This window comes from Salvelinus alpinus, chromosome 6 (genome assembly GCF_045679555.1).
Source record: "Salvelinus alpinus chromosome 6, SLU_Salpinus.1, whole genome shotgun sequence".
In the NCBI taxonomy this organism is placed as follows: Eukaryota; Metazoa; Chordata; class Actinopteri; order Salmoniformes; family Salmonidae; genus Salvelinus; species Salvelinus alpinus.
In genome coordinates, this window is record NC_092091.1 from 10173722 (window position 1) to 10187080 (window position 13359).

At 47.1% G+C, this 13359-nt stretch overlaps 1 protein-coding gene across 1 annotated transcript; it reads right to left on the reverse strand.

Moving 5' to 3' along the window:
- Positions 1 to 1437: 1437 nt before the first annotated feature.
- LOC139577970 (uncharacterized) lies at positions 1438 to 2412 on the reverse strand. The gene has a single exon (XM_071405091.1). It carries the CDS (start codon positions 2410 to 2412, stop codon positions 1438 to 1440), a length of 975 nt encoding a protein of 324 aa, XP_071261192.1.
- Between the last annotated feature and the right edge of the window lie 10947 nt (positions 2413 to 13359).

Sequence of the window (13359 nt, forward strand, 5' to 3'; positions counted from 1 at the left end):
TTCCACATTGGATTGAACGTCACCAGAAGGTTTTTGTTGTTGTTGAAAAGACAATATTGATTCAACCAGTTAGTGCCCAGTGGTGAGTCTGTATTATACCAGGTCTCTGCAGACCTGGGTTGCCTCACTCTCTGCCTCTCTGTTTTGTGTGTGGTCTCTCGTGAAATATTCAACCAATTACAGCTTATGTTAAAAAAATATTTGGGGGAAATCCTTGTACGTCTCGTAAAACAAGGGCTCGCTGTGTCGTCCATAATGAGTCTCCATAGAGACCGAGCACCAATCACACTTGTCCACCAGCTAAGAGGAATATTACCATCTGAAGCCATTCATTTGAATCAACCTCTTGCTTTGCACATGATAATCAACCCCCCCCCCCCCCAATAATCTCTTATTTACTCAGTGTCCAAATAACACAAAGAGCCCTGATCGCACCGCATGTCATTATCGTCATGGTTGCAAAGACTAAGGAGAAGCCCTCTCAGAAACAATAGCTCTTTCAGTCTTCACGGCCGCTTGCGTTTCCGTTTCACGGCCTGTAATAGTCACGCACTCAAATGTCATTTGGTCATGGGGCCTGTGGCGTTTTCAATCAAATCAATTGCTTCGCTCCCATTCTGAGAACATTCATCAGCCTCTGAATAGCTCCTAGATTCCCACCCCTCCTCCATTCTTCCTCGCTGAGGCCAATGGAGTACCCACCCCTCCTCCATTCTTCCTCACTGAGGCCAATGGAGTCCCCACCCCTCCTCCATTCTTCCTCACTGAGGCCATTGGAGTACCCACCCCTCCTCCATTCTTCCTCACTGAGGCCAATGGAGTACCCACCCCTCCTCCATTCTTCCTCGCTGAGGCCAATGGAGTAACCACCCCTCCTCCATTCTTCCTCACTGAGGCCAATGGAGTACCCACCCCTCCTCCATTCTTCCTCGCTGAGGCCAATGGAGTACCCACCCCTCCTCCATTCTTCCTCACTGAGGTCAATGGAGTACCCACCCCTCCTCCATTCTTCCTCACTGAGGCCAATGGAGTACCCACCCCTCCTCCATTCTTCCTCACTGAGGCCAATGGAGTACCCACCCCTCCTCCATTCTTCCTCACTGAGGCCAATGGAGTACCCACCCCTCCTCCATTCTTCCTCACTGAGGCCAATGGAGTACCCACCCCTCCTCCATTCTTCCTCACTGAAGCCAATGGAGTACCCACCCCTCCTCCATTCTTCCTCACTGAGGCCAATGGAGTACCCACCCCTCCTCCATTCTTCCTCACTGAAGCCAATGGAGTACCCACCCCTCCTCCATTCTTCCTCACTGAGGCCAATGGAGTACCCACCCCTCCTCCATTCTTCCTCACTGAGGCCAATGGAGTACCCACCCCTCCTCCATTCTTCCTCACTGAAGCCAATGGAGTGTGATGCTAAACTGAAGTGGAGTGTTATTAGTGTTTGATTTGGGGGCCTGGGGATTTTGGGGGTTTGGGGGTCTGGGGGTTGGGGCCTGGGGGTTTGGGGGTTTGTGGTCTGGGGGCCTGGGGCTTTAGGGTCTGGGGGTTTGAGGGTCTGAAGTTTGGGGTCTGGGAGTTTGAGGATCTGGGGGTTGGGGCCTGGGGGGTTGGGGACCTGAGGGTTTGGGGTCTGGAGGTTTGGGGGTTGGGCCTGCGGGGTTGGGGTCTGGGGGTATGGGGCCTGGGGTTTGGGGTCTGGGGGTTTGAGGATCTGGGGGTTGGGCCTGGGGGGTTGTGGTCTGGGGGTTTGGGGCCTGGGGTTTGGGGTCTGGGGGTTTGAGGATCTGGGGATTTTGGGGTTGGGCCTGGGGGGTTGGGGCCTGGGGGGTTGGGGTCTGGGGGGTTGGGGCCTGGGGGGTTGGGGCCTGGGGGGTTGGGGCCTGGGATTTGGGGTCTGGGGGTTTGGGACCTGAGGGTTTGGGGTCTAGAGGTTTGGGGGTTGGGCCTGGGGGGTTGGGGTGGGGGGTTGGGGTCTGGGGGTATGGGGCCTGGGGTTTGGGGTCTGGGGGTTTGAGGATCTGGGGGTTGGGCCTGGGGGGTTGTGGTCTGGGGGTTTGGGGCCTGGGGTTTGGGGTCTGGGGGGTTGGGGTCTGGGGGTTGGGCCTGGGGGGTTGGGGCCTGGGGGTTTGGGGTCTGGGGGGTTGGGGTCTGGGGGGTTGGGGTCTGGGGGTTGGGCCTGGGGGGTTGGGGCCTGGGGGGTTGGGGCCTGGGGGTTGGGGTCCGGGGGTTTGGGGTCTGGGGGTTTGGGGTCTGGGGGTTTGGGGTCTGGGGGGGTTGGGGTCTGGGGGGGTTGGGGTCTGGGGGTTTGGGGTCTGAGGATGGGCCTGGGGGGTTTGGGGTCTGGGGGTTTGGGGGTTGGGTCTGGGGGTTTGGAGTCTGGGGGTTAGGCTCTGAGTGTTTTCTTACCATATGCCCTAACCAGGAAAAACTTGGGGCACCAGTTTCATGACCACTTCACCCTAGTTAGGGGCCCATTAAGGCCATCGGTATTGAGGGCTTTAGGAGCTGGCTGTGGCTATTGCATTATAGTGGAAGCTGTGGCTGAGGTTGGGATAGGGGCCCCTGGCTGTGGCTGTGGCATTATAGTGGAAGCTGTGGCTGAGGTTGGGATAGGGGCCCCTGGCTGTGGCTGAGGTTGGGTGTGTAATGTTTTGCTAAGCAGTCTCTTTACAGGCTGGCTGTGATGAGTCACCTCCCAGAGAGGAGCATGGGGGAATCACTAATGACACTGGAAAGACAGCTGGAGCTCGAGCCTGTCCCTCACCTTAATGGTGTGTGTGAGTGTGTGTGTGGGGGGGTAAAGTGTGTGTCTGTGTTTTGGGTGGTAAAGTGTGTGTCCCCGGGGGTAAAGTGTGTGTGTGTGTGTGTGTGGGGGTAAAGTGTGTGTGTGTTGGGGGGTTAAAGTGTGTGTGTGTTGGGGGGGTTAAAGTGTGTGTGTGTTGGGGAGGGGGGGGTAAAGTGTGTGTGTGTTGGGGGGGGGGGGGTAAAGTGTGTGTGTGTTGGGGGTAAAGTGTGTGTGTGTTGGGGGTATAGTGTGTGTGTGTTGGGGGTATAGTGTGTGTGTTGGAGGGGGTAAAGTGTGTGTGTGTGTGTGTGTGTGTGTGTGTGTGTGTGTGTGTGTGTGTGTGTGTGTGTGTGTGTGTGTGTGTGTGTGTGTGTGTGTGTGTTGGGGGGTAAAGTGTGTGTGTGTGTGTGTTGGGGGGGGGTAAAATGTGTGTGTGTGTGTGTGTGTGTGTGTGTGTGTGTGTGTGTGTGTGTGTGTGTGTGTGTGTGTGTGTGTGTGTGTGTGTGTGTGCGTGCGTGTGTGTGTGTGTGTGTGTGTGTGTGTGTGTGTGTGTGTTGGCGGGTGAAGTGTGTGTGGGGGGTAAAGCGTGTGTGTGTGTTGGGGGGGTAAAATGTGTATGTGTGTGTTGGGGGGTAAAGTGTGTGTGGGGGGTAAAGTGTGTGTGGGGGGTAAAGTGTGTGTGTGTGTTGGGGGGGGGGGGGTAAAATGTGTATGTGTGTGTTGGGGGGTAAAGTGTGTGTGGGGGGTAAAGTGTGTGTGTGTTGGGGGGTAAAGTGTGTGTGTGTTGGGGGGTAAAGTGTGTGTGTGTTGGGGGGGTAAAGTGTGTGTGGGGGTAAAGTGTGTGTGTGTTGGGGGGGTAAAGTGTGTGTGTGTTGGGGGGGGTAAAGTGTGTGTGGGGGTAAAGTGTGTGTGTGTTGGGGGGGTAAAGTGTGTGTGTGTTGGGGGGGTAAAGTGTGTGTGTGTTGGGGGGGTAAAGTGTGTGTGTGTTGGGGGGGTAAAGTGTGTGTGGGGGTAAAGTGTGTGTGTGTTGGGGGGGTAAAGTGTGTGTGTGTTGGGGGGGTAAAGTGTGTGTGTGTTGGGGGGGTAAAGTGTGTGTGTGTGTTGGGGGAGGTAAAGTGTGTGTGTGTGTGTGTTGGGGGGGTAAAGTGTGTGTGTGTGTTGGGGGGGGGTAAAGTGTGTGTGTGTTGGGGGGGTAAAGTGTGTGTGTGTGTGTGTGTTGGGGGGGGGTAAAGTGTGTGTGTGTGTGTGTGTTGGGGGGGGGTAAAGTGTGTGTGTGTGTGTTGGGGTTTGACAAGCCCCCATCATGTAGGTGAATTAACCTACTTTTCCCTCATCAGACTTGATTTGATTCATTAGGATCCCCATTAGCCGACGCCAATTGGCGACAGCTAGTCTTACTGGGGTGCGACGTAAAACGGAAAATACATTACAGACAAAATACTTTTACAATTTACATACATTTAAAAACATACACATGTCGTGTGTGTGTATGCATCCAGCAGTTACACATACATGTCAATACATACACACAACAAGTAGGTCACATGGGGGAGAGGCGTTGTGCTGTGAGGTGTTGCTTTACTTGTTTTTTGAAACCAGGTTTGCTGTTCACTAGCGCTGTATAAGATGAGTTCTATGCACTCATGGCTCTGTATAATACTGTACATTTCCTTGAATTTGTTCTGGACCTGGAGACTGTGAAAAGACCCCTGGTTGTCACGGCCGATGCTGGAAGAAGACCAAGTTGCAGCGTGGTATGCGTACATTTTCCCTTTTATTTCAAAATGTCGCCAACAAAACAACAAACGAAAAACAACCGTGAAGCTTACATTAGTGCCCCTAACAAAGTTAACTACCCACACTGAAAGGAGGGGAAAAGGGCTACCTAAGTATGGTTCCCAATCAGAGACAACGATAGACAGCTGTCCCTGATTGACAACCATACCAGGCCAAAACATAGAAACACAAAATCATAGAAGACAAAACATAGAATGCCCACCCCAAACCACACCCTGACCAAACCAAATAGAGACATAAAAAAGTCTCTCTAAGGTCAGGGCGTGACACTGGTGGCATGTCTGGTGGGGTAAGTGTGTGTGTGTCAGTGTTGTGTGTAAGTTGACTATGCAAACAATTTGGAATTTCCAACACATTAATGTTTCTTATAAAAAGAAGTGGTGCAGTCAGTCTCTCCTCAACTCTTAGCCAAGAGAGACTGACATGCATAGTATTAATATCAGCCCTCTGATTACAATGAAGAACAAGACGTGCTGCTCTGTTCTGGGCCAGCTGCAGATTAACTAGGTCTTTCCTTGCAGCACTCAACCACACAACTGGACACCAATCAAGATAAGATAAAACTAGAGCTTGCAGAACTTGCTTTGTGTGAATGTGGTGTCAAAAAAGCAGAGCATCTCTTTACTACGGACAGAACTCTCCCCGTCTCTACAACCATTGGAGCTATAAGTTTTGACCATAACAGTTTACAATCTAAGGTAACACCAAGTCATTTAGTCTCCTCAACAGCCACACATTTTTTTTTTCACCTTTATTTAACCAGGTGGGCCAGTTGAGAATAAGTTCTCATTTACAACTGTGACCTGGCCAAGATAAAGCAAAGCAGTGCAACACATACAACAACACAGAGTTACACATGGAGTAAAACAAACATAGTCAGTAATACAATAGAAAAATAATCTATATACAGTGTGTGCAAATGAGGTAAGATTAGGGAGGTAAGGCAATAAATAGGCCGTAGTGGCGAAGTAATTACAATTTAACATTTAAACACTGGAGTGATAAATGTGCAGAAGATGAATGTGCAAGTAGAGATACTGGGGTGCAAAGGAGCAAAAAAATAAATAACAGTATGGGGATGAGGTAGTTGGATGGGCTATTTACAGATGGGCTAATTTCATTACCAGATTCAGCTGAGGTCTAGAACTTAGGGAATGATTTGTACCAAAAACAAAGCTCTTAATTTCAGAGATGTTCAGGACCAGTTTATTACTGGCCACCCATTCCAAAACAGACTGCAACTCTTTGTTAAGGGTTTCAGTGACTTCATTAGCTGTGGTTGCCGATGCGTATATGGTTGAATCATCAGCATACATGGACACACATGCTGTGTTTAATGCCAGCGGCAGGTCATTGTTAAGAATTGATCTTGGCTTCATAACAATGAACGGTGAGTGTGCATGTATGTGTGCGTGTGTGTGCACGTGTGCAGTGATGTAAAGTACTTCATTAAAAATACTTTAAAGTACTATTTAAGTCATTTTTTGGGGTATCTGTACTTTACTATTTATATTTTTGACAACTTTTACTTTTACTCCACTACATTCCTATAGAAAATGAGGTACTTTTTACTCCGTACATTTTCCCTGACAATCAAAAGTACATTTGAATGTTTAGCAGGACAGAAAAAGTGTCAAATTCACTTATGAAGACACCACCTGGTCCTCCCTTCTGTCTCCGATCTGTTGGACTCACTAAACACAAATGCATCTTTTGTAAATAATGACTGAGTGTCGGAGCGCCTGGCATAACTTTTAATACTTAAGTATATTTAAAACCAAATACTTTCAGACTTTTACTCAAGTAGTATTTCACTAGGTGACGCTCATTTGTACTTGACTATCTATTAAGGTATCTATACTTTTACTCAAGTATGACTATTGGGTACTTTTCCACCACTACGTGTGTGTGTGTGTGTGTGTGTGTGTGTGTGTGTGTGTGTGTGTGTGTGTGTGTGTGTGTGTGTGTGTGTGTGTGTGTGTGTGTGTGTGTGTGTGTGTGTGTGTGTGTGTGTGTGAGAGAGAGAGAGACAGGGGAGGAGCAGGCATCTAGGAGCACTCATCATGAATCCCCACCGCCTGCTGTTCCCACAACCTAAAAAAACATTCCTGGAACCTTTAAAGAACAGACCAAATTTCTTCTGGGAACGTTCCTGTAACAGCAGGTGAATGTTTTTTGCACCCTAAAATAAACATTGTGGGATCATCCACACAGTTTTTTGTGTTTTGGGAACATAATCTTTTGTGATATCCCCACAATGTTCTCACCAGACTGTTCCCACAATGTTCTCACCAGACTGTTCCCACAATGTTCTCACCAGACTGTCCCCACAATGTTCTCACCAGACTGTCCCCACAATGTTCTCACCAGACTGTCCCCACAATGTTCTCACCAGACTGTTCCCACAATGTTCTCACCAGACTGTTCCCACAATGTTCTCACCAGACTGTCCCCACAATGTTCTCACCAGACTGTCCCCACAATGTTCTCACCAGACTGTCCCCACAATGTTCTCACCAGACTGTCCCCACAATGTTCTCACCAGACTGTTCCCACAGTGTTCTCACCAAAGTAAATATTAAATGCGTTCTAGGAAGTAATTACCTGTGGTGCTGATGTTTAGGCCGAGGAATGTGTAATTCTTTGTGTGCTCTAGGGCAACGGTGTCTACATATAATGTATGTTCGTGGTCCTGGCATCTGGACCTTTATTGGAACACCATTATTTTTGTCTTACAAGATTGCATTACTCTCTCTCTCTGTCTCTGTCTCTGTCTCTGTCTCTGTGTCTCTGTCTCTGTCTCTGTCTCTCTGTCTCTGTCTCTGTCTCTGTCTCTCTGTCTCTGTCTCTCTGTCTCTGTCTCTCTGTCTCTGTCTCTGTGTCTCTGTCTCTGTCTCTGTCTCTCTGTCTCTGTCTCTGTCTCTGTCTCTCTGTCTCTGTCTCTGTCTCTGTCTCTCTGTCTCTGTCTCTGTCTCTGTCTCTGTCTCTCTGTCTCTGTCTCTCTCTCTCTCTCTCTCTCTCTCTCTCTCTCTCTATCTCTCTTTCTCTTTCTCTTTCTCTTTCTCTTTCTCTTTCTCTTTCTCTTTCTCTTTCTCTCTGTCTCTGTCTCTGTCTCTGTCTCTGTCTCTTTCTCTCTTTCTCTGTCTCTCTGTCTCTCTTTTTATCTCTCTCTTTCTCTGTCTCTCTTTGTATCTATCTCTCTTTCTCTCTCCCTCTCTCTGTCTCTGTCTCTCTGTCTCTCTTTGTATCTCTCTCTCTTTCTCTCTTTCTCTGTCTCTGTCTCTCTCTCTTTGTCTCTGTCTCTGTGTCTCTGTCTCTCTCTCTTTTTATCTCTCTCTCTCTCTCTATTCAGACCATGAATCTTCTCAGCATATGGCAGGTTGCTTTCAGGCAGAGGTGGGTTCATGGTTCATGGTGGCACTCTCCTGCTGGGATGGAATGTTTAGAGTGAATCAACATCTGTTATTTTTCCACCTCCTCTCAGGGCCGTGAGGCAGCTGTCCATCATGCACACCTCTGTGTGGCTGGGGCTCAAGGGTCATAGTGACCTTTGGTGTTTTTCAACACATGAAGGCCTAACAAGGTCAATGTAACCTCTCCTCTGCAGTGTTCATTTTGGCAGCTATTATACATTTCGTCTTAGTCTTTTGTCTTAAAATAGCTTTTATTCTTTAGTCACATTTAAGTCATTTCATCCTTCTTAGTTTTAGTTATTATCATTCGACTAAAACTCTGGACAATTTCAGTCTAGGTTTAGTCACAGTCATTTTAGTCAATTCCTTTTCTATTAAATAATTCATATTTAGGCCTCTAACTTCCATCATGTGCACATTCAGCTTCTTCCAACTAGTCTCACTAATATATATTCTCCTATACCTTAGCTGGCGACATTGCTATTGTGGCTGTGATTAACCCTAGGCTACTACCAAGCCTTGGCTACAGGTTAAACAATTTCGATTGTCTCCCCGTTATAACCGTCGGTGGGTAACATACGTTCAAAAAGGGAGAATGTGAGCTTTCCAACCATGCCTGATATTATGTCTCTACTAATACGCAGCCAATAACGTTAGTATTTCCAACTGGAAACCGTGAGAGGACGGCAAATGCAGATGAATAACAGCTCACATGGCAACAAAAAAGAGCGTTTGGATGTGATGCACATGATCTCCAATATGAACACTATTGTTTCTTAAAAAACCTCTTAGCGCTAGGGGTCAGAATTTTTGTATTTTCTTAAAATAACGTTCCCAAGGTAAACGGACATTTTCTCTGGCCCAGATCGTAGAATATGCATATAATTTACATGTTAGGATAGAAAACACTCCAAAGTTTCCAAAACTGTCAAAATATTGTCTGTGAGTATAACAAAACGTATTCTGCAGGCGAAAACCTGAGAAAATCTAACCCGGAAGTGATATTTTTTTTAAAGAAAATCTGTGTTTCCTGGACCGTCTTTCTTCCATTTAAAGGGGTATCAACCAGATTCCTTTTCCAATGGCTTCCTCAGGCTGTGACCAGGCTTTAGACATAGTTTCAGTCTTTTATTTTGAAAATGAGCGTGATTTTTCAAAAGTAGTCAGGTGTCCTCCGAATAGTTCCTGCGCGCGCGAGAGGAGCTCTCCATTTTCCTTTTCTCTCTTAATGAATAGGTTATGGTCCGGGTGAAATATTATCGATTATGTTTGTTAAAAACAACCTGAGGATTGATTATAAAAAACATTTGACATGTTTCTACGACCATTACGGATACTTTTTGGAATTTGTCGAACGGAACAAGGCTTTGGTTTTCTGAACATAACGCGCAACCCAAATGGCGATTTTTTGTGATAAAAGTAATATTTATCGAACAAAAATAACATTTGTTGTGTAACTGGGAGTCTCGTGAGTGCAAACATCCGAAGATTATCAAAGGTAAGTGATTAATTTGATTGCTTTTCTGACTTTCGTGACCAAGCTAACCAAGCTAATATAAGGCTAACTGTTCTAGCATTGATTGCTACACTCACAAAAGCTTGGATTTCTTTCGCTGTAAAGTATCTTTTCAAAATCTGACATGATAGGTGGATTAACAACAAGCTAAGCTGTGTTTTGGTATATTTCACTTGTGATTGCATGATTATAAATATTTGTAGTAATATTTTTGCATTTGGCGCCCTGCAATTCTAGCGGTTGTTTAGGAAAGTGATAGCGCTAACGGGATTCGTAGCGCAGAGAAGTTAACAGAATTAAGATTAGTTACAATTTAGAAGTTCCTCGCTGTCACGCCCTGACCATAGAGAGCTGTTTATTCTCTATGTTGGTTAGGTCGGGGTGTGACTAGGGTGGGTCATCTAGGGGAATTGTATGTCTATGTTGGCCTGGTATGGTTCCCAATCAGAGGCAGCTGTTTATCGTTGTCTCTGATTGGGGATCATATTTAGGCAGCCATTTCCCCATTGTGCTTTGTGGGATCTTGACTATGTATAGTTGCCTGTGTGCATTATTATAGCGTCACGTTTCGTTTGCTTTAATGTTTTTGTTCTTTGAGTTTTCTCTTCCTAATAAAAGGGATGGAAACATACCACGCTGCATCTTGGTCCAATCAGTATGACGATCGTGACACTCGCCTGTGCATCGTCAGTTCAAAAGACAGACGACTGAAGTGACAGCCTGGGAAGCTGTGTGTGTGTGTGTGTGTGTGTGTGTGTGTGTGTGTGTGTGTGTGTGTGTGTGTGTGTGTGTGTGTGTGTGTGTGATGGGACTGAATTGTATGTCCCCACAAGGTTAGCTGTACAAGACTGTGTGTGTGTGTGTGTGTGTGTGTGTGTGTGTGTGTGTGTGTGTGTGTGTGTGTGTGTGTGTGTGTGTGTGTGTGTGTGTGTGTGTGTGTGTGTGTGTGTGTGTGTGTGTGTGTGTGTGTGTGCTAAGCTCAAGTAGCCCGTACACATGAAAGAACGCATGGCCATGCTCGGCCAAAACATTGAATGTCCATTAATCTCAAGTGAAATTCTCATCCCGTTACATTTTCGTCAACTAAAATGAAAAATCAATTTGTAATAGTTGTAGTTTTTTTTGTTCAGGGCATCTCGTCTCGTTATCGTCATAGATTTAGTCAGGAAAAATATGTCATTTTTTGGCATAGTTCTTATTGACGAAATTAGCACTAGTCCTCTGGTGTATGGTTGTCGGGTCTCTCTGGTGTATGGTTGTCGGGTCTCTCTGGTGTATGGTTGTCAGGTCTCTCTGCATTTGCATTTTGAAATGTAGAGTTGGTATTTAATGAAACAAAATGTGTTTTTTGAGCAGACAGCTGTTTTTAAGCGGTGAAGAAAATGCTTTTTTTCTCAACTATTTTTGGTGGTTTTGGCATCGAGAACTTGTAGAGAGGCAGAATAAGTTGTGTTGCTCAGTGTGGTCTGGGGCTGACAGTATGAGGCTGAGAGGACTGCTAGAGGACAAGGGTGTGTGTGTGTGTGCGTGTGTCTTGCAGGACTGGAGAGGCAGAGCAGCAGGGGCCTGGGAGAGGCCCTGCTTACACTTCCAGCACCTTAATGTGATTGGACAGATAGCAAACACAGCCGACAGGCCTTACTGCCTGGGACTTACATCATCTATTTCCTGCTCCTGTCCTGAAATACAGAGAGAGAGAGAGAGAGAGAGAGAGAGAGAGAGAGAGAGAGAGTGTGTGAGTGTGTTTGTGTTTATGAATGTATATACATTATATAATAGTTGTAAACAGCATGAACATGTTTTAGATTACTTCACTGAGCTGAAGTGTGTGTGTGTATGTTTTTTTGTTTTTACTTTCCTTGTGACCAGAAGTCCTCACAAGGATATTAAACATGGAAAACTCAGACTGTTTTAGGCTTAGAGGTTGGGTTTGGGGTTAGTGTTACAATTAGGGTTAGGATTAGAGTTAGGGATTTGGGTTTGGGGTTAGGGTTACAATTAGGTTTAGGATTAGAGTTAGGGATTTGGGTTTGGGGTTAAGGTTACAATTAGGGTTAGGATTAGAGTTAGGGATTTGGGTTTGGGGTTAAGGTTACAATTAGGTTTAGGATTAGAGTTAAGGATTTGGGTTTGGGGTTAAGGTTACAATTAGGTTTAGGATTAGAGTTAGGGATTTGGGTTTGGGGTTAAGGTTACAATTAGGGTTAGGATTAGAGTTAGGGATTTGGGTTTGGGGTTAAGGTTACAATTAGGGTTAGGATTAGAGTTAGGGATTTGGGTTTGGGGTTAAGGTTAAGGTTACAATTAGGGTTAGGATTAGAGTTAGGGATTTGGGTTTGGGGTTAAGGTTAAGGTTACAATTAGGTTTAGGATTAGAGTTAGGGGTTTGGGGTTAGGAAAATAGGATTTTGAATGGGAATCAATTGTTGGGTCCCCACAAGGATAGTAAAACAAACGTGTGTGTGTGTGTGTGTGTGTGTGTGTGTGTGTGTGTGTGTGTGTGTGTGTGTGTGTGTGTGTGTGTGTGTGTGTGTGTGTGTGTGTGTGTGTGTGTGTGTGTGTGTGTGTGTGTGTGTGTGTGTGTGCATGTGACCCTCTGCGCCTCTCCTCTCTCTAGCACAGCAGCGGCGGAGCCATGCCAACAGTAGAATACTAATGAGAGCATGAGCGGGGCCCGTCTCCCTTGTTAATGATTCCATCTCCTCTACTCACTGACGATGTAGGCATGGCAGGCAGGCAGGCAGGCAGAGAGGCAGGGAGGCAGGCAGGCAGAGAGGGAGGCAGGGAGGCAGGCAGGCAGGCAGGCAGAGAGGGAGGCAGAGAGGCAGGGAGGCAGGCAGGCAGGCAGAGAGGGAGGCAGGGAGGCAGGCAGTCAGGGAGGAAGGCAGACAGGCAGACAGGGAGGTAGGGAGGCAGGGAGGCAGGCAGGCAGGGAGGGAGGCAGGCAGGGAGGAAGGCAGGCAGGCAGGGAGGCAGTCAGGCAGAGAGGCAGGCAGGCAGGGAGGGAGGGATTGCAGGCAGGCCCACAGCACTGCAGCACTGCCCGAGCTATAAAAAGCATCAGGGAGGGGGAGGGGAGGGGAGGGGAGGGAGACAGGGAGTATGTTTAATGCGTGTCTGTTTCTCCACATAGAAAAACAGTTACGAGAATAGAGAATAGAGAATAGAGAGAGAGAGAGAGAGAGAGAGAGAGAGAGAGAGAGAGAGAGAGAGAGAGAGAGAGAGAGAGAGAGAGAGAGAGAGAGAGAGAGAGAGAGAGAGAGAGAGAGAGAGAGAGAAAATAGAGCGAGAGAGAGTATAGAAAATAGAGAAAACCAGACAGACAAGAGAGAGAAATAGCCAGGCAGACAAAGAAAAAGTGTGAGAGAGAGAGAAATCCCCAAAAAGCCAGAGACTAGCTGAGCCCAGGAGGGCTCAGTACAGGAGCTATAGTCTCTAGCCAGCCTGAGGACTCCTGACCCCAGCTTCAGACCAGATTAGCCTGCTGCCCTCTGTGTTCCCAGCCCTGGGCTCTCTCTCTCTCTCTCTGGGCTCTGGGATGCCTGGCGGGGGCTCTGTGTGTGTTTGGCTGGCTAGGTAACAAGCCAGCGCTTTTAATGGATAATTGACTATGGTTTCTATGGTTGCTACGAGAGGCATGCGGGATACTACGTTTGACCAGGGCCCATAGGATTCTGGTTAAAAGTAGTGTACTACATTTGACCAGGGCCCATAGGATTCTGGTTAGAAGTAGTGTACTACATTTGACCAGGGCCCGTAGGATTCTGGTTAAAAGTAGTGTACTACATTTGACCAGGGCCCATAGGATTCTGGTTAAAAGTAGTGTACTACATTTGACCAGGGCC